Below are 20,949 nucleotides of genomic sequence, written 5' to 3'. Positions count from 1 at the left end.
CTGCTCTGAGAACATTTCCCCAGCTGTTTGCCATGCAGACCTCAGTTTCGGTGTAGTTGAAAGCATGGACCCCAAAACCCATTGCCTGAGTTCAGATCCCAGCTGTGTCACTTTAGGCGAGTGACGTCGCTTCCCTGGGCCTCATTGCTTCATCCAGGCTGCTGAGAGGAATAAATGCATTGGTGCCTGGAAGGTCCCTGAAAGGTCCCTGAAAGCTCAGTGAGCGTCTGCCATTACGAAACCTTACCTCCTCGGAGGGGCCTCACTGACTCCTGTGTCCCTGTCCCTTACACCTCATCCTGCTTGGCTGTCTTCTACATGCGGGTCCTGGTTGTAAATATTGATCTCCCCTTCTGGAACGTCAGCTCCTCAGGGCTCACCTCCATGCCCCCAGTTCCTAGAGCAGTGCCTGGCACCCAGTACGGTAGGTTCTCAGGAAGTGCTTACTCAGCAGTCACTGCCTGCCGGGGTTACCCTTGCTCTGTTTTGTCCCTGGACTTCTGAGATGCAGAGGGGCAGTACTTGGCCTGCATGACCCAGTGGAACTAGAACTAGACCCAGCCTTTTGGCCCCTAGTCCACTGCCCTTTCCCCTGACTCAGTGGCCTGCTTGGCTGGTGCCTGGGGGCTGCGCCGGCCATCCTGCCCCCACCCCTTGGCCCCTCCCTTGGCCCGGCCTCCTGCCTCCCCCCACCTAGTACCCTCCCCCTCACTCCCATGCAGCTTGCATGCCTTCTTTTTTGTTCTTCTCTGTTGACCGCCTGTGGTTCTCTGGGCTTTGGGTCAGTGCTTGCCACCTCTAAGGAGATAAGAAAAATATTTGGACCCGGTCCCCGGACCTCTCACCTGTAAACATTTTTTGAGGAGAAGAGGACAAAGTGGCTGTGCATTGGGCCCACATCCTGCCTGCCACCAGTGTTGTCCCAGAGGCCGGTTCTCTGTAAAACCTGTTCCCTCTCACCCACTTTTTCCTCTGCAAATCACAGAGCCAGAGGTACGACTTGTTCTGGTAGGTCCCTGTCCAGAGGTCACCTCGTCTCTGGGTGGTGTGGAGTCAGGATCTGGGGTCAAATCCTGACCTACTGCCTCATGACTGTGTGACCTGGGCCTGACCTTCCCCTTGCCTAAGCTTCAGCATCCTGATCTGTGAAAGGGGAGCCTCTGTGAAGCTCAGGGAGAGGTAGACACTTGACGTAGGTTGAGGGCTAATAATGAGCCAGGCAAGGTGCTCTCAATGGAAACGAGGGGTCTCTGAGGGTGGACCTGAGTTTTTGTGGGGTGGGGGTTTCCAGCTCGACCAGGGAAGGGGAGAACTCGCCCGCAGACAATGAACCCCAGGTAGATTAACAAGCCCTGTCCCCAGAGATGTCATGCTAAAAACAATTCCCCAAACGGAATTCACTTTCACTAGGACCAGAATGCGGTCGCTCATTGTTCAGCTTTGTTCCGGGCAAAACAATGCCAGACTTCCTGGATGACCTCACCAGGGGAGCCGTTGGGCCGGTGAGGCCGGGCTGGTCAGCATCTCCAGGCAAGCCTGCCCCCTGCCCTGCCCTGCCCTTTGCTGTGGCCACCTCAGGTGACCTGGGGTAATGGCGTAAGCAAAGAAGGCAAACCATATTTGTATTTGGGCCGTGGCATGTTTTAGAAATTAGAAAATGTATATGCAGCAGCTGGAGCTGAGGAGAGCGGCCCATCCGGTTTGCCGCAAGCCCTACTCCTCCCCGAAGCCTCCCTGCCTCCCCACCAAACTCTGTTTTTCGTGGCCAGGTCCTTGTAGGCTGTTGAGATTGTCACATGAGTTATCCTGAGATACAGACAGATAAACAAGACAGAAGGATACAGACCACGTGATTTAATCAAATGATTACATCTTTTAAAGGTGCACCTTTTCCTGAAAAACAAAAGCAAAAGTCTTTCTCTGAGTAACTTCTACTTTCTTTTCAAAAATAGCTACCCTTAAGGTCTTGGGTTAAATAGCACTCTTGACACACCTCGTGTTTTTGTTTTTGTTTGTTTGGTTGGTTTGGGGTGCTTAATTTTCTTTAAAAATGTTTATTTATTTATTTAGAGAGGGAGAGAAGAGAGAGAGCAAGGGAGGGCAGAGGGAGAGAAGGAGAGAGAGAATCCCAAGCAGGGTCTGTGCTGTCAGCTCAGAGTCCGACCCAGGGCTCAATCCCATGAACTGTGAGATCATGACTCGAATTGAAACCAAGAGTCAGATGCTTAACCGACTGAGCCACCCACCCAGGTGCCCTGGTTTTCGTTTTTTGTTTTTTGTGCTTAGGTTTCAAATGCTTCCTAGGGTCAGGAGGGTACCTAAGGAGCATGGCCATGGCAGACATTACTAATTGATCCCAGCCCTGCTACTCACTGAACCTGTCCTTTGCCTGGAATCTGTGGACACAGTGCTTTGAAGGAGCCCCTTCAGACTTATCAGAGAAGTCTGGGAGGCTCTCCCTGCCTGCTGGAGGAAGACTCTGGTCCAGAGTGCCATGTGTTCTGGCTGTCAATGCCACTTCATGAGCCTGTCCAGCCCTTCCCTATGGCCCTGGGCAGTGACTGCTCCCCAGGTCCCCGGGCCCTGCCCCATCTGTGTCCTGTGGCTCCTTGCGTCCCTGTTGGCCCTCCCATACTACCCTGATGTGTCCAGTCCAGCGGCTTGGAGTGGACTTAAAGGCACCAGGCCTGATTTCACTTGGTCACCTTGCAGGTGATCCCAGATGGCCAAGTGCTTGAGAACATGGGACAGAGGCTGAAGCAGACCTGCGAGCTGTTTGAAGCCTCCGCGGCCGTTTTACTTGCCGTGTGATTCTGGATGGGTGACTTCACCTCTCCAGGCCTCGTCAGCAAAATGGCTCCTATAGGGGGGTTAACTGAGAAAATGCTTGCAAAGCACTTAGCACACTGCTAGATAAACGTGTGTGTAGTCAATGCTTCATAAATGCAGCTTGCTTTTTTTCTTCTTTTCAAAACACTCAGGATATGATGCCTGCCACACAGTATTAATAAAATTCCAGTGTGGTCAGCTGTTTTCTTCAGTAATAGCTAATATTTATTAATCACTTAGCATGTAAGAGACCCTGTGCTGAACATTTTACAGGCATCGTCCTACTTAATCCCTAGGAGGGGAGTTCTTATAGCCAATGAGGCACAGAGAGGTTGTTACCTGCTCTAGGTCACGCAGCTGGATCGTAGCCTCAGTGAGCCCAGAACCCTGGCTCTGGAGTGAACAGGGGAATGGGAGAAGAGGATAAAGCCTTGCCCCAGAATGCTTAATTCCACAGTGAGCCCAACAGGACATTGCTATTTTTCCACCTCTAAGTGGGGGTCTCTTCTGGGATTCTAGGTGCTGCTTGCCTCACCCCCAGAGGCTTGCTGAGAAACACTCACTGTCCAGAGATGAATCTCAGGGGCTGGCTGTGTGCCTCTGAGTGGGTGGAAGGGCTTCTAAAGAGGAAACAGCAAAGTGTACCTACCTGCCCTCTTTATTTTGAAAACCTGATAAAACCTCACTGATTGGTTAAGTCAGTGACAATGAGAGATTGAAGTCCTCGTTCTCTTCCAGAGAGCCTTGTGGGATTGTTTTTTGTTTTTTGTTTTTTTTACGGGAAACGTTTCAAGTTCTGCCGGGGAAGGGTGAGAACTCTCGGGCAAGGGCTTGCTCTCCCCCACAGCCTTGGACTGAAGCGGCAGGTGCTGGGAAAGGCAGCCACCGCGGTGTCTGCAGCTTGATTCGAGGTCCAGCTGGCTGGCACCTGGGCATCTGGGGCCAGAGGGGTTAGGAGGGCATGGGAGGTGGGCAGGACACCCAGTCCCCACTGTGTCCTGCTATACATCTGGCCTTTTTCCTCTGGCCTTAGCATCTTCATCTGCAAACAGGGCAGAGGTCTCCTCCTTCTAAGCTTGGCTCCAGCGCCTTAGGCATTGGGCAGGTGGAGGTGGGAATTCTGGCTTCCGGCTTCTGTGTGCATAGCCCCAAGCAGGCCACTCACTCTCTCACGTGAGCTTCAACTTCCTTCATGGGTAAAACAGGACTAGAAATCCCTTCCCTTGCACAGTAAGGCTGTTTGAGGAGTAAATAGACCACTAGTTACTGACAGCTCAGCACAACGTGTAAGTACCAAAATTCTAGTGGGTTTAAATGGGGGAGAAGCAAAGGAACATCTGATAAATCCACGGCACCGCTGGCACCAGGTCGAATCTGTCCGTGGACGTGCCAGAGCTGACCAGGTGATCTGTAAGTCGGTCTTCAGGCACAGCCAGTTCTGGCCTTGACCCCTGCAACAGAGACAAGGAGAATTTAAGCTGGGCAAGGAGGGAGCCTTAATCCTGGAGCCTCTGTGTCAGAGCTGATTCTAATGCCGATTCTAATCACTTGTAGCTGTAATAACCAAAGAGGAAGCTCTTAAAATGGGGAATTATGTATCACGGCTACAAAATAGCCCTGGGCCTGGGGCCAAGGAAAACAGCTTTTGGCAGCCAGCGGGCTGCTGGAATGCCTAGGAGGGGGCTTGTTCCTAAGTGCTCACTGCACTGTGGGGAGGGTGTTGTGGGGTGACAGGTGGGAATTAGTGGGCCTCCAGGAGTCTGCAGAGATGGATGGAAGTATTCCAGGGAAGGTGTTGTCTGAGATTGGGCTGGGCCGGGGGAGGGATTGGCGGCAGAGCTGAAAGTTCGGCGCACGTGTTACAGTTACTGTCACTACCGGGTATATGACCTCAGGAGTGTCGCTTGGCCTCCCCGGGTCTCGCCGATCTCCCCTTGAGTAGAACCAAGGCCTTGCATACCCCAAGGTCAAGGTGGACCCAATAATAATTGTGGCGGTAACAACAGTAACGCAGCCGCTACTGTGTAAGGAGTACTTGCCACTACGGTTCTAAGTACTTTCCATGCATTCCTCTCCTCCCCTGTGGAGTCTCCACAATATCCCTATGAGCTGGGCGTGATTATCCCCACGTTACAGGTGAGGCCACGAAAGACTGGAGAGGTTGAGCAACTTGCCCGAGGACACCCAGCCAGGAAACGGCTGTCAGCTTCTAGGCCGGGGCTCATACTCCAGTTCCTCCAGGGGTCAGGTCGCCACCAGAGGCTTGAAGCAGCCTCGTAGGGAGCCTGAAGCTGAGGAGTGGGATGAACGAAAGAGTGTCGCAAGGAGAAGGGAGAATGGGGAGATGGCGCCTAGGCTGTGGTGAGGAGTTTGTGTTTTCTCCTAGGAGTAATGGGGTATGTTCTGGTCTGCTGTGCTCTATACGTTGCCCTCAGCTGCTGCGCTGAGAACAGTTTGGGGAGCTGGGACAGTGTAGCAGCAGGGAGACCTGGGAGGAGGCTGCCGCAGATGCCCAGGCAAGAACTGTCAGGGCCCCTGAGCACCGCGGTTGCCATGGCAACGGAGAGATGTGGGTGGATGCCAGGAATGTACAGGAGGCGGAAGCCAAGGGTCTTACTGCAATGGGCTTTTACAGGCACGGGGCTGGTCAGGCACCACAGAAGGGCTTGGAATGAGCCCCCTGAGCGGGAGGTGGGATGCCTGCACCTGGGCCTGGCCTCATCAGGGCATGAGTAGGTCTTGGACGAGGTCATGGACTGTGGCCCTGGTGGCAGGGAGCCAGAGGCAGGGCAACCGGCTGGTGTGTTCCTGAAGGGCAGGTGGGCTTGTATTCGTGGCAGCCGTGGGTGAGACAGGTGACATAACAGAAGAACACGTCCCTGGATGTGCTTTTGGGATGAGGAGACGGGAAACCCCCGTGGTGCCAGACACGTGACAGGCCCCAGCTGTGCCCCATTCAAGCCCCACCCACATCCTGGCTCAGCCATGGGTGCTGGGTGCTGGGAAGACGGGGTCCTGAGGGGAGAAGGGGCTGGAGGTCTCACCTCATGGGAAACAGGAGCCTGGAGCAGAGGGTCTCGGGGAACTTGTTGCTGCCCCCCACCCCCACGTTTCTGCAGGGTCCTCTGAGTGCCAGCCTGGCAAGTGGGTTTGGGGACCTGGGGGGGCAGAGCCAGGACTCTCAGGGTAGCCACAGGGAAGCTGCCCCGGCTCCTAGGATCCTACTGGGGCAGAACTTTCGCCGTTCCCAGCTGCCTGTGCGAACAGAAGCTGGCCACCTCCCCCCTCCGCCTGGCTGACCTTGTGAAGTGCCTCGTAGCCCCGAGATCCAAGGAGAGCCTGAAAGGGCGGAACCGACCCTCTTGGTGAGGAGGTTCAGGGGTCATTCCCTGAAAAACATCTTCACTAGGAGGGACTTGAGTCCCACATCCTCCAATTATGCTCCCATCCAGCCAGCCCACAATGGGCTGCTCAGATAACCATCGGGGGCTGCACAAATTAATGCTAGAACAATGCTGGCCGCTGGGGCTATTTTTACAGTAGCCATACGCCTGGCCGAACCCCCACGTCGCCCCGAGGGAGCAGGGCAAAGAAAGGCTGTGCGGATGCCGCCACCAGTCTGCGCTCCAGGAGACAGAGGAAGGGCTCAGCGAGCGCCCGGCGGCTCCAGGAAGCCTTTTCTTGGTCTGCTCATGGCCAGATAGCGAAACAATCGGGGTCCCCCACCCCGAGCCAGGGAGAGGAAGGAGGCGTGGGGGAAATGGGGGTTCTGTTGTGCTTTTGTGCCTCTCCTCCTCAGAGCATGGCCCCTGTGGGTCTGTCTGCTGGGGCCAGGCCAGGGCATCCTCTGTGCACACCCCAGGTCTTCAGGCAGCCCCCATCTCACCCTGCCCAGACCGCCACCCACGCCAGGCAGAGACACTCGCTGGCATCAGAGCTGGGATGTGGCAACAGCTGCTTGAAGACCCCACTCTGGGGACCATTTACACATCCATTCTTACCTGGCGACCTCCTGCACTCCAGGTTTTGGGCACAGCAGTAGATAAGACAGGTCTTTGTCGCCATGGAGCCTGTGTTCTTGTCAAGGTAGAGACGGTTAACAAGGAAGCAAGGGCTTGAGCAAGACATTGTCAGGTACGTAGTGCTAAGCACTTTGCCAAGGCAGACTCAGATCCCCACTAGAGATGTCCTGTGAGCCAGGTGGCAGGGTGTGCTTGGGTGAGCGGGCCGCATCTGGTCCAGCCGATCGTTCCCTTGAGGAATGTGAACCCAAAGAGGCCTGATGACCTTCACATGTTTTAAGAAAACCTAGAAATCTTGACTTCTCTCGGTTATTTCCATGTTGGCCATCCGTTTGGATCCCAGGCTGTTTGGCTATGAGTTGGTCACACTTTTTATTCTGCTCGGGGAGGGGTGGGTAGGCCCCCTAAGTCTGGCTCCCCCAGCTCAGCTGCCTTCTGTGGCCGTCCGCCGGGTGGGGGTAAACCCTCAAAGGCACCCTCTCACCCTGGGCTGGGACTCGCAGTGCTCTTCCCTCAAAGCCCAGCTGGCAGCGGGGGGTAGGGCTCAGGGACCTGAGAAGTAGAGAAAGATGTTCTTTCCTGGCTGGTGGCAGACTTCCTCTAGAGTGGGCTCGAAGCCGGGGTGGGCTGAGTGTGATCCTGAACAGCTTCTGGGGACTTGGAGATTGGACCTCATCTGGGGTCTTCCATTGCTGAACCCAACAGGGAGTCAGAGGGCAAGAGGGCCTGGATGGCGCAGGGGTTAGAGCAAGCCAGAGTGGCTAGAGAGGGATGGGCAAATGGACATTAGCCCCTGTTCTTCCGTTAGCCCCACAGTGTGCCGCAGAGATGTGACTGGTTAATGAACTGCAAACCTGTTTCATAAACATCTGTTTTCCATACTTTGATGGAAACCTCGTTTTTCAAATACCGTGTCCATTCCGGCTTGAAACTCCATTCCGTACTCATTTATGTTTAGCCATTCTTTCTTTTTTGAATCTGCTTTTTCAAAGCTGGGAATGAGAACCTCCTATGGCCAGGCACTGTGCTGGGTCTTGAATGAAATGGGAGCCATCATTCTCTAGGAAAATCTGAAATTTGAGACAGTGTCTGTTCATTTCTAGCAAATGCAGGCAGGCTGTTATTGGGAAGTTACCTTGGATTTGCCCGGCGTGTGTCTTATTTTGTGGAGATGATGCCAGCGTTGGGGTAGCTTCTCTGCCTCTGGGTGCAGAACAAGGCATGACATTTGGAGATGACAAACATGGGATCCCCGTGCTTCTGTTCAGCAGTGCCTGGGGAACCTGTCAGTTCCTGAGTCTTGAGGTCCCTGATCACCTAGGGGGTCCAAATCACTCAGGACAGAGCAGTGGATAGACAGGGGATGTCAGGCCCCCTGCCACTGGCCTGGGTGGATCAGAGCCAGCTAATGGGTGAGAAAGGAGAGCATGTGCCGAAGACAAACAGGCCGTCCCTTACCGAGCACACGTTGTCTTCTGTTTTGTCCCCTACAGAAATCAAGGAGGATATGGCCACCAAGGAGAAACTGCAGTGTTTGAAAGACTTTCACAAAGACATCTTGAAGCCATCCCCGGGGAAGAGCCCAGGCACACGGCCCGAAGATGAGGCAGAGGGGAAGCCCCCTCAGAGGGAGAAGTGGTCCAGCAAGATCGACTTTGTGCTCTCTGTGGCTGGTGGCTTCGTTGGCTTGGGCAACGTCTGGCGTTTCCCGTACCTCTGCTACAAAAATGGTGGAGGTAAGCCTGGACTGGGCAGAGAGTGGCATTGGAGGAGAGGGCGGGGCCGGACCACGGGGTTCTCTCCATGCCCCGCTTTCCCAGGCCCCCAGCGTGGACCTCCCCTGGGTCAGCCTGCTACCTCCCACCCCATCTCAGAGGCAAGAAATGAGCACAACTGGGAGTCAGGTGATATTCTGTCAGGGTCTTGCTGGGCAACCTCGAGTAAGTCCTTTACCATCTCTCTCTCGAGAGGCGATGAGGCCAGACCCATATGACCCAGGCCTCAGGCATTCACATGGCCCCTTCATAAATCCCCCCATATCTACGTGCCTTTGCTTTGCCTTTTCTTTTCCTTTTTTTTTTTCTTAAAGTTTACTTATTTATTTCGAGAGAGAGAGAGAAAGAATCCCAAGCAGGCTCTGTGCCGTCAGCATGGAGCCCAATGTGGGACTCGAACCCACAAACCGTGAGATCATCACCTGAGCGAAAGTCAGACGCTTAACCCGCTGAGCCACCCATGCACCCCTGCTTTGGCTTTTTCTAACTTAATCCAAATGTACTTCAAAAGCAGGCTTTGTTCCCACCCCCATAAATGGAAAACCAGTATTATTTGCCGCGATGGAAAGGTATCCAAGAAAAGAAATTCGGTGAATCTATTCTAAAATATATTCTTTTTTAATTAAAAATTTTGCTCCCATTTCCTTGAGATACAATTGACATGTAACATTTATTAGCTTAAGGTGTACGACATAATGCACTGATACATGTGTATATTGCTAAATGATCTCCACAGTAACTCCAGTGACCATCCATCCCCCCACGCAGTTAGACATTTTTTTCTGGGGTTGAGAACTTCAGATTTCTTCTCGCAGCAACTTTGAAATACGCAGTACGGGTCTGTTAACTACCGTTGTTGTGCTGTACGTTGTGTCCCCAGAGCTTAGACCTTGAATCTGTATCTTTCAACCATCTTTGAAGATAATTTTTTTTAATGTAAGTGGGTATTCGACTAGTTGGCTGGTTTGGGTTTTTTGGTTCAGGGTTTTGGTGTGTTTTTTGGTTTTTTGGGTTTTTTTCAACCTGCTGCTGCTCAGAGGATTCTGAGCTAAAATCCTCTCTTGTCGGAGGTATCACAGTCGGGCAGCACGTGATGGAGACCTTCTCCTTGGTGCAAGGAGAGGGCTTATGGAACACTGGGCAGGGAGGAATTGCTCAGCGCCCAGGACGGCCTGCAATCAGAGGCTTGCTTGGCAGCAGGTGGCTTGCTGCCCAAGTTAGGAGAACCACCTTTTGGGAAATTCTGCCTTAGATCCTGGTTTCTTAACCTTTTGTAGGTCTCAGGCGCCTTTGGGACTCTGATGAGTGCCCTAGACGCTCCCCAGAACAAAGCACATACACATAGACCCAAGTTGCCCACAGTTTCAAAGGGTTTATGGACCCGCCGAAGCCATTAGTGGATGCCAGGTAGGAATCCTCGCCCTGGCTCTTACCCCCAGCTGGAGACTCCCACCTCTTGCTTCTCATCACTGCACCCTTCCTAGCCGGTTCTTCTCAGCTTCCTGCCCTGGGCGGGCCTGGGGAAGGATGGGCGAAGGCTTCAGTGAGGAGGTCGTGTTCGAGATGGACGGATGTGGGGAAGGCAGGCAGGTCGTTGGCACAGCTTAAGCAAAGGCTTGGAGGCTTCGAAAAGCACCTGGTGGGTTTGAAGCAGGTGAGAAGGCACACTGGAAGGGTGATGCCCCCTGGACAGGTGGGCAAGGCCCGGAGAATTTTCAACCAGGTCCAAGAGTTTGGCCTTTATCCCTCACGCCCCTCCCTCATTCTCCTGGATTCCATTGGCCGGGAGGGCTTGGGAGTGGCCCCTGTGGCAGCCACAGTCTGACCCTCATCCCACTCTGCTCTCTCTGCAGGTGCGTTTCTCATACCATATTTTATTTTCCTGTTTGGCGGCGGCCTGCCTGTGTTTTTCCTGGAGGTAATCATAGGCCAGTACACCTCTGAAGGGGGCATCACCTGCTGGGAAAAGATCTGCCCCTTGTTCTCCGGTGAGTATGGGACAAAGGTCACCCGGGGCCTGGCGTTCATCGGGTCAGCAAATTTTTATTGAGCACCTACTATTTGCGAGGTACATTGGAGCCTCATGCAAGCCCACTTGGCACTGTGCCTGACGCACGGTGGCAGGCAGTTGGTGCGTTATTCCTGTGATGCTGCGGCCCATGGTGGCTGCCCAATACACATGAGCGGTTCCCACCTCTCTGCACTGTTGAAGGATCCGTATGTAGCAGCTGCTCAGCCATATAGTGCAGAAGATAAGCACTCAAATTCAGGAGCTGTATGATGTCATGTCCTATGTCCTCCTCTTGCTCGAACTCTTGTGACTCTGGGAAAGTCCCTTAATTGCCTCGTGCCTCAGTTTCCTCATCTGTAAAATGGAAATAGTATGCTTACTTTCATAGGGTTACTATGAAGACAAAATGACATTGCTACGTAAAAGTGTCTTGTATACGTACTAAGCACCAAATTAATGGTAACTTTATTATTATTATTATTATAACATTTACTCCTATGCCTAATACCTAGTATGCACTCATAAAATAATCACTGTTATGATTATAATTGGCAGGGGTGGGAGGATGTGTGAGTCCATTCATTCATCTATATAAACCTATCCATCCAGTAAACTTTCTTCCATTAGTCAATTAGACCAGCCTTCCATCTACCCATCTACCCATCCCCTCATTCATCCATCCATTCATCTACCTAACCTTCCAACCAGCCACCATCCATACATCCATCCAACATATTGAACATCCATCTATCAACCCAAGATCTATCCATTCAGCTGTCTGTCCAACCAAACATCTATCCATCTACTCATCTATCTATCCAGCCATATATTCATTGCTCTACCCATCCTCTATCCATCCTTCCATTCATCCTGCTTATCAGACCATCCATTCTTTCACCCATCCACCCATCCATCCAGCCATCCATTCATCCTATAAATATTTGCTGGTCATTAGGTTTTTTAAAAAAATTTTTAATGGTTATTTATTTTTGAGAGAGAGAGAGAGAGAGAGGGAGAGAGAGTGTGTGTGGGGGGGGGAGGGGCAGCGAGAGAGGGAGACACAGATTTGGAAGTAGGCTCCAGGCTCCAAGCTGTCAGCACAGAGTCAGACACAGGGCTCAAACTCACGAACCGCAAGATCATGACCTGGGCCGGAGTCAGAAGCTTAACCAATTGATCCACCCAGGTGCCCCTATTTGCTGGTCATTATTGAAGGGCCCGTCTGGGCCCCAGCCCTGGGGATACTGAAGTTGAATAGGTGGCCATGGTGGGTCTGGCCCCCTTCCTGATTCTCATCTTGATTGCCCACACCCACAGGCATCGGCTATGCCTCCATCGTGATCGTGTCCCTCCTGAATATATACTACGTCATCATCCTGGCCTGGGCCACATACTATCTGTTCCAGTCCTTCCAGTCGGAGCTGCCCTGGGCACACTGTAACCACAGCTGGAACACGCCGCAGTGCATGGAAGACACTATGCGCAAGAACAAGAGCCTGTGGGCCACCCTCAACACCAACAACTTCACCTCGCCCGTCACCGAGTTCTGGGAGTAAGGCCAGCCTCACCGAAGGCAGGAGGGAGGAGGGCACGGGTTGGGGGCTGGACGACAGGCTACTCCCTCATCTTCTCCCCAGGGATGTGGCAGTCACTGTCTTGGGATGGATGGTGGGGGAAGGAGGGTGCAGATTTGGAGATCAATCCATGCCTTTGGTCTCAGACAGGCTTGGAACCGAATCCCAGTTCTGCCATTTTACTGGCTGTTTGACCTTCGGCAAGTCACTGCCCCTTTCTGAGCCTCAGTTTCTTTAACTGTCAAATGAGGGGAATGAATCATTCCTACACCCGTATGCAGGTATATGTACTTCTGTTGTCTGAAAATGATGTAGTTTTCTTAATGCATTTTCGGAAAAAATGTATAGTTAGCACATCAAACCTGTTATTGCGTAGAGAAAAATGCACGTATGAAGCTGAAGTAGTTACTCAAGCGGAAAGGTGAATAGATAGAGCAAGAAAATATGTATTGGCTAGCTTTTGCTGTGTAACAATCACCCCCAAACTTGGTAGCTTTAAACAACCACCATTTATTTGGCTCATGGTTCTGCTCATTGGCAGTTTGGGCTGAGCTTGGCTGGGCAGTTCTTCTGGTCTTTGCTGGGCTCCTTCATGGGTAGGTCAGCTGCAGGATCTCAGGATAGCTCTTCTGGGGATTAGCTGGCTATTGGCTGGGGTGCCAGGGGCAATGGGTCCATATGGGTCCATCATGCAGCCGGCTAGCCTGAGCCTGGGCCTGTTTACAGGAGGCTCAGTGTTTCCAAAACAACGAATGGGAAAGCCCCAGCACAGGACCTCTTTTCAAGCCTCTGCTCCATTTTCATTAATGTCCCATTGGCCAAAGAAAGCCACAGGCTAACCCAGATTCAAGAGGTAGGAGCTAGGCCCTTGTCTCTTCAGGAGAGGAGTGGAGAGCTGTGGGCGTTTTTATGGTTTACCACAATGTAGTCAGCACCTACAGGAATATAGACAGCGGACAGACAGCAGAAAGGCAGAATGTGGAAACCTGAAGTTTGGGCACCTCTTTGCTGATGTCCGAGGGAGTCCTGTGAACCCAGTGTTTGGAGGCCAATCAAAAATGGACTTGTGCGTCATTTTCCACTAAACTTGGGGTTTGGCACCTTGGTATGATCCTGATGGTCCTGAAAATGACTGAGATAAGTCCTCACCTGGAGGGTGAGAGCCAGGGGCAGGAGACATCAGTAAGGAAGGGGGTGGTCCCTCCTCGTCATGAGATGTTACTCCTCTTTGTGTGCAGCTTTGGGGTTTCCAAGGGTCTTCCCCGCTCTTAGAAGCTGGCCCAGGAACAGGCCCACAGAAGAGGGGGTTGCCTGCTGACCAGTCCCAGCCATGCGTTAGGGCTGGGGCCCGGAAATCATAGGCAAGATAGGGTCAGGTGGCCCACTCTCAGGTGGTCCATTCTCTGTCGTGACATGCGAGCCTTCGGTCTGTGCTCACAAGGCCCTAGGCCTGCTTGGACAAGGGCTCTCTGTGTGTACATATTTTCCACTTGTAGACAGAGAGGGCATTACAAGCATATTCGTCACCCACTCCACGCCACCCCCACCAGACAGCTGAGTTTATAGACAAAGAAATGCAGGCACCATGAACTTCTCACTTGAGTGGGGCCCGAAACCACAGCCTTGTGTGCTCTCAGCTGTTCCTGGCACAGCCTGACCACACGCGGCCTGCCCCACCCAGGAAACTGGTGCCCAACCAGCCACTTGGATACCTGCTGGGACCTCATTGCCTCGGGCACGGATTGGCTGCCTGGGTTCGAACCCTCGATCTGCCGGTCCTAGCTTGGACAGGTGCTTTTTCCTCTCTGGGCCCCAGTGTTCTCCCCTGTGCTTGGGGAGATCATAGCACTGCCCTTCCAGGGATGTAGGGCTGCCCTTAACTGAGTGAGACTGTGCACAGCTCTGAGTCTCACTCAGAGACACAGACTGTGAGACTGTGCAGCTTCTCAGAGTGAGACTGAGCTCTGAGAAGCTGCTTGAGAAATGTGGGCCATTTTAATTTATTGAGTGCCCTTGTAGTGGATAAAACTGCCCTCTAGGGGCATTTGAAACTCAAGTGATCCGCCCTTCAGAGGGACTAAGAATGGCCCCTTCTCAAATTCCCGTATGCACCTCCCCTCCCCCCAAATTGCAAAGGGACTGTCCTCCTTCCCCCTCTCTGCTAGCGTAGACGTGAGGGCTCTTGGGAAGGACTCATAAGAGCAATGAGGTCCTCAGGGTGTCTGGTTTTTCCCATGCCTTCTCACGTGCCCGTCCCCCACACCCGGCCCTCCTGTGGGTTCTAAGGCTCCTGCCTTCCAGAATCCCCATCCTGAGTGCCCAAGCTGCCCTTCCTGGCCTGGAAGCCACGGAGACAGGATTTATCTTCAGAAATGTCCGGACCCTGCAGGCGGCTTCCGAAGGCCCACGTGATGCGGATGGACTTGCTCAGCCCACAGAGCACCGGCCACCTGCCCGGTGCTCACCTTCCACTCCAGCCTTTGGGTCTCAGCAGAGCTTTGTGAGCCCACCTGAATGTCTCCAAGTGGCTTACCCTCTTTTGGAACCCTGGGGAGGACTGGGGTCCACAGAACAGGAGCCTGGAATGCAGGCTTAGTCGAGAAGACCTGGCCAGCCACCTGCACGAGCAGAGGCTGGGGCCAGTGAGTGGGGCCGGGGGCTTCAGTGCAGTGTAGCCCTGGGCCAGGTGCTAAGGGTGAGAAGGGCCCGGCTCCCAGCCTTCTAGAGCCTCCCTTCTCCTGCACATGGCAGAGGGGGGAGGAAAGAGAACTAACGGCTCCAGTGAGCACTGTGCCGGGGACTTGCCCCTCTCACTGCATTTCATCTTTGGAGAGGTGCTTCAAGGAGGGAAGTCGTAGGATTCATCCCAAACTCCTGCCCACCTCAAAGCTCCCATCCAGTTCGCAGGTGCTCTTGGCTCTCCCTTTCAAGTATATCCAGAGTCTGACCCCTCTCCCCACTTGCACTCCCCCCCCCACCCTGCATGGGAGTCCCATCATCACTCTCCCAGACCCCAGCGCTGGACTCTCCTCTCCCTGCCTTACCCTTGTGTCTCTGCAGTCAACTGTGAATCCAAATGTGGCATTTCTCAGCCCAGAACCCTCTCCTGGCTTTTGCGATACTATGATCTCACTCAGCCCGGGGGGATTAAGTGAGAATGTTTCAACACAGTGAGTGCCCACCGAGTGCCGATTCTTCTCACTGATTGCTTGTCTGCATCCACTTGGCTTTGTAGCCCAGAGCAGCAAGGCAGCCACCCCTCTCTGGCCTAGTTTCCTCAACTGCAAGTGGAAAGGCCATATGAGCTGGGCTTTGAGGTGTGAATAGGAGCTCCCTAGGCTGGAAAGGAGAGAGAAAAGACGTTCTGGGTGGAAGGAACAGCCCATGAAGAGGCTTGCCATTCTGAACACACACAAGTGTTTGGGAGTAGTAAAGTCACCAGTTTGGCTGGAGTGTAGGACGCATGGGGCCAGGAGAAGGTTTGAGGCTCTGAATGTTAGCCCGGTAAGTTTGAGCTTTGTTCTCTAGGAGGGGGAGCCATAGAAGGTATACGAGAAGGGGAGCGACATGAGTGAATATGTTTTGGACACTGCTCAAGGAACACAGTAGTGGGAGAGAGACTAGGGCATATATGAAGCACCAACTATAGACAGGGCCTCACAGGGGTCAGGCATCAGTGGGTCTGGGTTCCCTTTGGGGTGACACACAGCTTCTGTGATTTCCCCTGAAAATAGCCACCAGCCCTACAGTGACCAGCTCTGCGGCTTCCATTAGGAGAGGCTTGCTGGGACATTATGGAGGTATCCATGACTGGTACCAGCTGACTCTCAAAAGGCTGGTCTCCATGTCCCTCGAGCCAAAGCCCGGCCCCAGCCATCGTTTCCCTCCACGTCTCTCACCTGCAGCAGACGCGTAGGTCTTCGAGGTGACCTTGCCTTCAGCAAACGATGCCTGATGAGAGCTGCCTAGGAATCAAGATAAGAAGGCACTGTGAAAGCTGAGACTTCCTTATGGGCCCTGGACAGGGAAGGAACTTGCCGAACATCGCTGCCAGCTGCCCCTCCCCCTCCAGTTTTACTAGAGGAGGTCGTCGGGAGCAGGGAGGCTGACTCTGGCCACCACGCATCCCAGCTGCAGCACCCCAGGGCAGAGACCTCACCTCTCTAAACCTTGGAGATAGCATGGTTTCAACACCTTCACAGTCTGGCTCTATTTAAAGAGCTAAGACAAGGGATATGCTAAGGACAGGGCCTCCAGTCACGGCTCCTCGGGGATGACACTGAGGACCAGAGAGGTTAAGTGATGCAGGGAGCTAGACAGGCAGCAGAGCTCCCAGACCTCACCTCTGCCACCAGACGCCACCTGCAGCGTCTGTGTCCCCACGAGCCGCAAGCCCATGGTCACAGGTAAAATTGTGCCGTATGTGTTTGCGTGACCCACTCTCAGGTTGCGTGGGGTCTTCTCTTGGCCTGGACCCCCCACGCCCACCCTGTCTGCAACGCCAAAGCACCACTGTCAGCAGGAGCTGGTGAGATGTGCCCTTGCAGACCCCTGTGACAGCCACCTGGGCCCCTGGGACATTCATTTCACACTGGCTGTGAATTATAATTGGACTCTGAGTTGCTCTGTGATGGAAAACAGAGCTTCTGCCCCCACTTAACCTCATCCTGCGTGTCTCTGCTCTGGGGTCTTCTTCTGTCTGCCCCAAGGGTCCTGCTTCACCCCAGCCCTGGAAGCCAGGCGGGGCCAGATCTGGCCTAATGCCCTCCATCAGGCCGGAGCCATGCCTTCCTCCCTGGTTCCTCCCGAGCCCCCTGGGAGCTCAGCACGTATCATTAGGCTTTATTAGAATCAAAGAAATGAGTCATATTTGCAAACAAGCCGTGCTCAGCCAATCTTCCCCTGCAGCTGTCGGAAGGAGGAGGCGGTGGAGAGAGCCTTGTGTGGCCCCATGCTCGGGGAGGACGGGCCCTTTTATAATTGTTGCCTCCGCCAGTCTCCAGGGAAGAGCCATGGCCAATAAATGGCTGGCCGGCAGTCAAAAGGAAACGATTTGGCCCACTCGGAGGACGTATTTACATCTCTGAGTGCCGGCTGGACGGCAGCGGGGCGGCCGACTCAAAACAGACGTCCAGGCGATTCTTTTTTGGATCCCACCCTGGAATGAATCATTACTATTCTTGGACAAGAATGCAGCTCACCTCTGGGCCTCCTCCCTCTGTATGAGAGATGCAGGGAAGCCTGGGATGCTGGGGGCTCTCGCGAAGGGCAGCGTAGGACCTGGTACACAGGGGGCTGGTCCCAGGGCAGCATCAGAAAAAGGGAACCAGGCCCAGGGTTGATTTTTAGCTGGGTAATTTCAGGTGAATTCCTGAACCTCTCTGAGCCTCAGTTTCCCCATCAACCAAATGGGTACGATTAATTTACTCAGTTAATGTCTGTTGGACACCCACTATGTGCCAGGCACTGCTCTGGGTCCAGCAGTGATCAGACACAGGCCTTGCCTCCATGGACGTGTCATTGCAGTAAGACAGCCAGACATTACACAGATAACACAAATATGATTGTAGTATAAAAGTGATGATCCATGATGAAAAATAAAGCCGGGGCGGGAGAAGGAGAGTGACCAGGGATGCTATTTTCATACGATGGACAGGAGAGGCTGCCCCAGTGAAGTAACATTTGAACAGAAACCTGAAGCAGGGAGGGCGTTGGCATGTCTTGTAACACGTGACTGGGAAAACAACCAGTTCAAAGGTCCTGAGGCAGGAATGTGCTCAATCTATTCAGAGAACACAGTGGCTGAAGGGGCCGTACTGAGGTTCGAGATGGGGCTACCATACATAAGCTTGTCCCGGACACGTCCCATTTACACCTGTGGTCCCACTGTCATTATTAATAGGTCTGAACGATAAGAGTATTTGGTCACCTTATTCAGGGAGGCAAAAAAGAGATAGGGGCAGCTTGGTAGGGCCTTGTTAGCCAGGTAGGTAGGAGCCAAGGGAGGATATGGAACAGAGGAGGGGTGTGACCTGACTTGGGTATGGACACATTCTTTCTTGATGAGAACAGACTTGGGGGCAGGGTGACAGTGGAGGCAGGAAGGCAAGTGGGAAGCCTGCTGAAATAGCTCTGGGGAGCAGTGGGGGCCCAGACAGGAGTGGTGGCAGTGCTGGGGACATGGCTAGATTTGGGGTAATGTGCAGTTTCCTGGGGTGGTTAGCAGGCACCGTCGAGGGGCAGTGCACCACAGCCGTGCCTCTGGGGTACAGCACTCTACAGTTTCCTGAGCCCTCCCATGCAGCACAGGTGGAAGGCCCAACAGATCCCTATCTGTTGCTTTGTGGCTGAGGCCACAGGAGTCCCACGGGGGGGGGGGGGCTTGGGGAGGGTCCTTCACACTTGGGTCCCTTCAAAGAGGGGTTCGAACGGATGCACACACTCTCTGGCCTCCACGGCTACCCAAAGATATCTTTGGAAAGGATGTCGGTCACTTTGGCCCTGGGCCCACGTTGGGCTCTGTTTTGACAACCCCTGACGGATGAGACACACTCATTCCATTCCTAGAACGTCTGCATGGCCCATTACAAACATTTTCAAGAATTTTAAATAATTTTTATAAAGGTGCTATTAAAAACATGGAATCCTTCTTCTGACAACATCAGACATTCACCGAGAAAAACATTCAGACTGAAAACAGCCAAATAGAAAAAATGGTATTCAGTGCCAAGTGAGCGCCCCTCCCCCGTGTCCCCACCGCCAGGTCCCCCTCCCCACAGGCAGCGACTGCAACCGCGTCTTGTGTGTCCTACCAGAAATAGTCTGTGCGTAGTCAAGCACAAATGTACATCCACCCCCTTCCCTTTTGAACACAATAGGGAGCATGCCACAGTGCTGTCCACCTTGCTTTGTTCACTTGTTTTATGTTCCTTATCTGCATCCAGGGAGCTTTCCCATTGTCTTAGGGGCCGTGGCGCATCCCACTGTGTGTCTTCCCTGCCCCTGCGGAGCCCCTGTTGAGGGCCATTTGGGTGGCGTCCAGGCGTCGGCCCTGCAGATGCTGCTGCGATGAATAGCTTGGGGTGGACCCCGTCGGTGGCCACACGTGCAAGAGTAATTACAGGAGAGAGTCTTAGGAACGGAGTATTGCCGGATCCAAGAGCACGTGCCTTCAACAGTGTCGCTGCAGGTGTCGCCAGCTCCTTTAAGGAATTCGCTGCCAGCAGCGGAGACTCAGTTTCCTTGTTTGTTGTGGCTTCCGTAGCTGCTCAGCTAGCTGCCCAGAGCAAGCCTCCCGTCTGTCACGGGCACCAGGGGTTTACCCGGCACAGGAGGGGGAGAAGGTCGAAAGGGCGTCCGTGAACTGGCTGGCCGTGGTGTGGTCAGATTCTGAGCTCTGGGGTTTCAGGCTCCTCGGTCGGCTTGCCCTTAGGAGAGCAGAAAAGGCCGGGCACCTCCTCAGCGTTAGCTGAGCACCTACTGTGTACCTGCCTGTGAGATCCTTGTCCTTGGGATGTTTGGAGCCTGGTAAGCAAGACAGACTTTTCACCTGTGGGTGACACTCTGTGCAGCCACATATAGAAGCCGCAAGACCGACAGGGACTCTGGTGGTCTGTGGGGCAGCAGGGAAGGCTTCTCTGGAAGCCCAAGGGCCGCGTGGCTGGCAATGCAGAGGGTGTGCAAAGGTGTGGAGGTGGAAAAGCACTCTCCCTGTGACGCTGCCCATTCACAAGGAAGCCTTGGGCCGCTGCCCAGCATGCCCCGGGCCTTCATTGAAGGCGCTGAGCTCTGGAGCCTGCGGGAAGGGCTTTTTATTCTCAGGCAGCTGCAGCCGCCAGATCCACGTGCTTGGCAGGGCCCCAGCCGGGATGCGTCTGGCGGACGGCCTGCCTCACGGGGATGCCCCCTGGCCTGAGGCTTCAGGTGACCCTGGCCCATAGCAGGGACTGGACAGATTCTTTTTAAAGTTTAGGCTCTATTCTCTCTTTGCCAGAGGAGCAGCATGGGGGAGTCCACAGAGTGCGGGCTTTTGGAGTCAGACAGGCTTGAGTACAGGGTGGTAACACTGTCGCCTGCTGGCTGTGTGTCTGTGGGCAATTGGGTCTTCCGTGCCTTGGTGTTCCCCATCTGTAAAATGGGGCCAGTGACCTTAGTCCTTGAATCAGATGAGATGAATTGAAAACGCCTTGTGGATGGTATGAGCACACCATTGTGGGTGACAGAGGGGAGGCCATTTGATGTCAGGGTTCTCATCAAGAAAAGGGTAGGAAAGCTGGCCCCTTTTAAGGTGCGTTAATGGTAATACTACATGGATTGGTCCAGAGTGCCACGTGAACTTGCCAGCTGCCTCAGCTGAGTCCCTGGTTCGTTCACTCAACAGGTATTTATCGAGGCTGTACTATGTGCCACATGCTCTTGTAGGTGCTGGGACCATGGCAGTGACCCAAAGAAAGGCCTCGGTCGAATGCCAATTGAGAGGGGCATCTTGGATTTATTCAAGGTCCTCATGTTGACTCTGGAAAAAAGAAGGAAAAGCAATGACACATCTGGCCCAGTAGGCATTCTGAGACCCAGAGCCCTGACCACAGGGAACTTCCCACAGGCTGGCTGAGAGCTAGGGAATGGTCTGGAATGCTTTGCCAGGCAGCAGCATGGGGGCAGGAACTGTTACCTGCGTTTTACAGAAGAGAGCCTAGGGCACAAAGCACACTCCCTCTCTGCCTCTCTTGCTTGAGTGT

At 53.6% G+C, this 20,949-nt stretch overlaps 1 protein-coding gene across 4 annotated transcripts in view; it reads left to right on the top strand.

The window, feature by feature from the left end:
- SLC6A6 (solute carrier family 6 member 6) overlaps positions 1-20,949 on the top strand; it is an 85,863-nt gene that overhangs the window by 35,164 nt on the left and 29,750 nt on the right. For all 4 annotated transcript variants that reach the window (XM_049641059.1, XM_049641058.1, XM_049641061.1 and 1 more), the window contains 3 exons: positions 8,345-8,587; positions 10,480-10,614; positions 11,955-12,189. In XM_049641059.1, coding sequence (XP_049497016.1) covers positions 8,359-8,587; positions 10,480-10,614; positions 11,955-12,189 — 599 coding nt within the window. In that variant the 5' untranslated portion in view covers positions 8,345-8,358. The remainder of the gene's footprint in view (positions 1-8,344; positions 8,588-10,479; positions 10,615-11,954; positions 12,190-20,949) is intronic.

This window comes from Panthera uncia, chromosome A2 (genome assembly GCF_023721935.1).
Source record: "Panthera uncia isolate 11264 chromosome A2, Puncia_PCG_1.0, whole genome shotgun sequence".
Lineage (NCBI taxonomy): Eukaryota > Metazoa > Chordata > Mammalia > Carnivora > Felidae > Panthera > Panthera uncia.
This window is presented reverse-complemented; position numbering and strand designations above follow the sequence as displayed.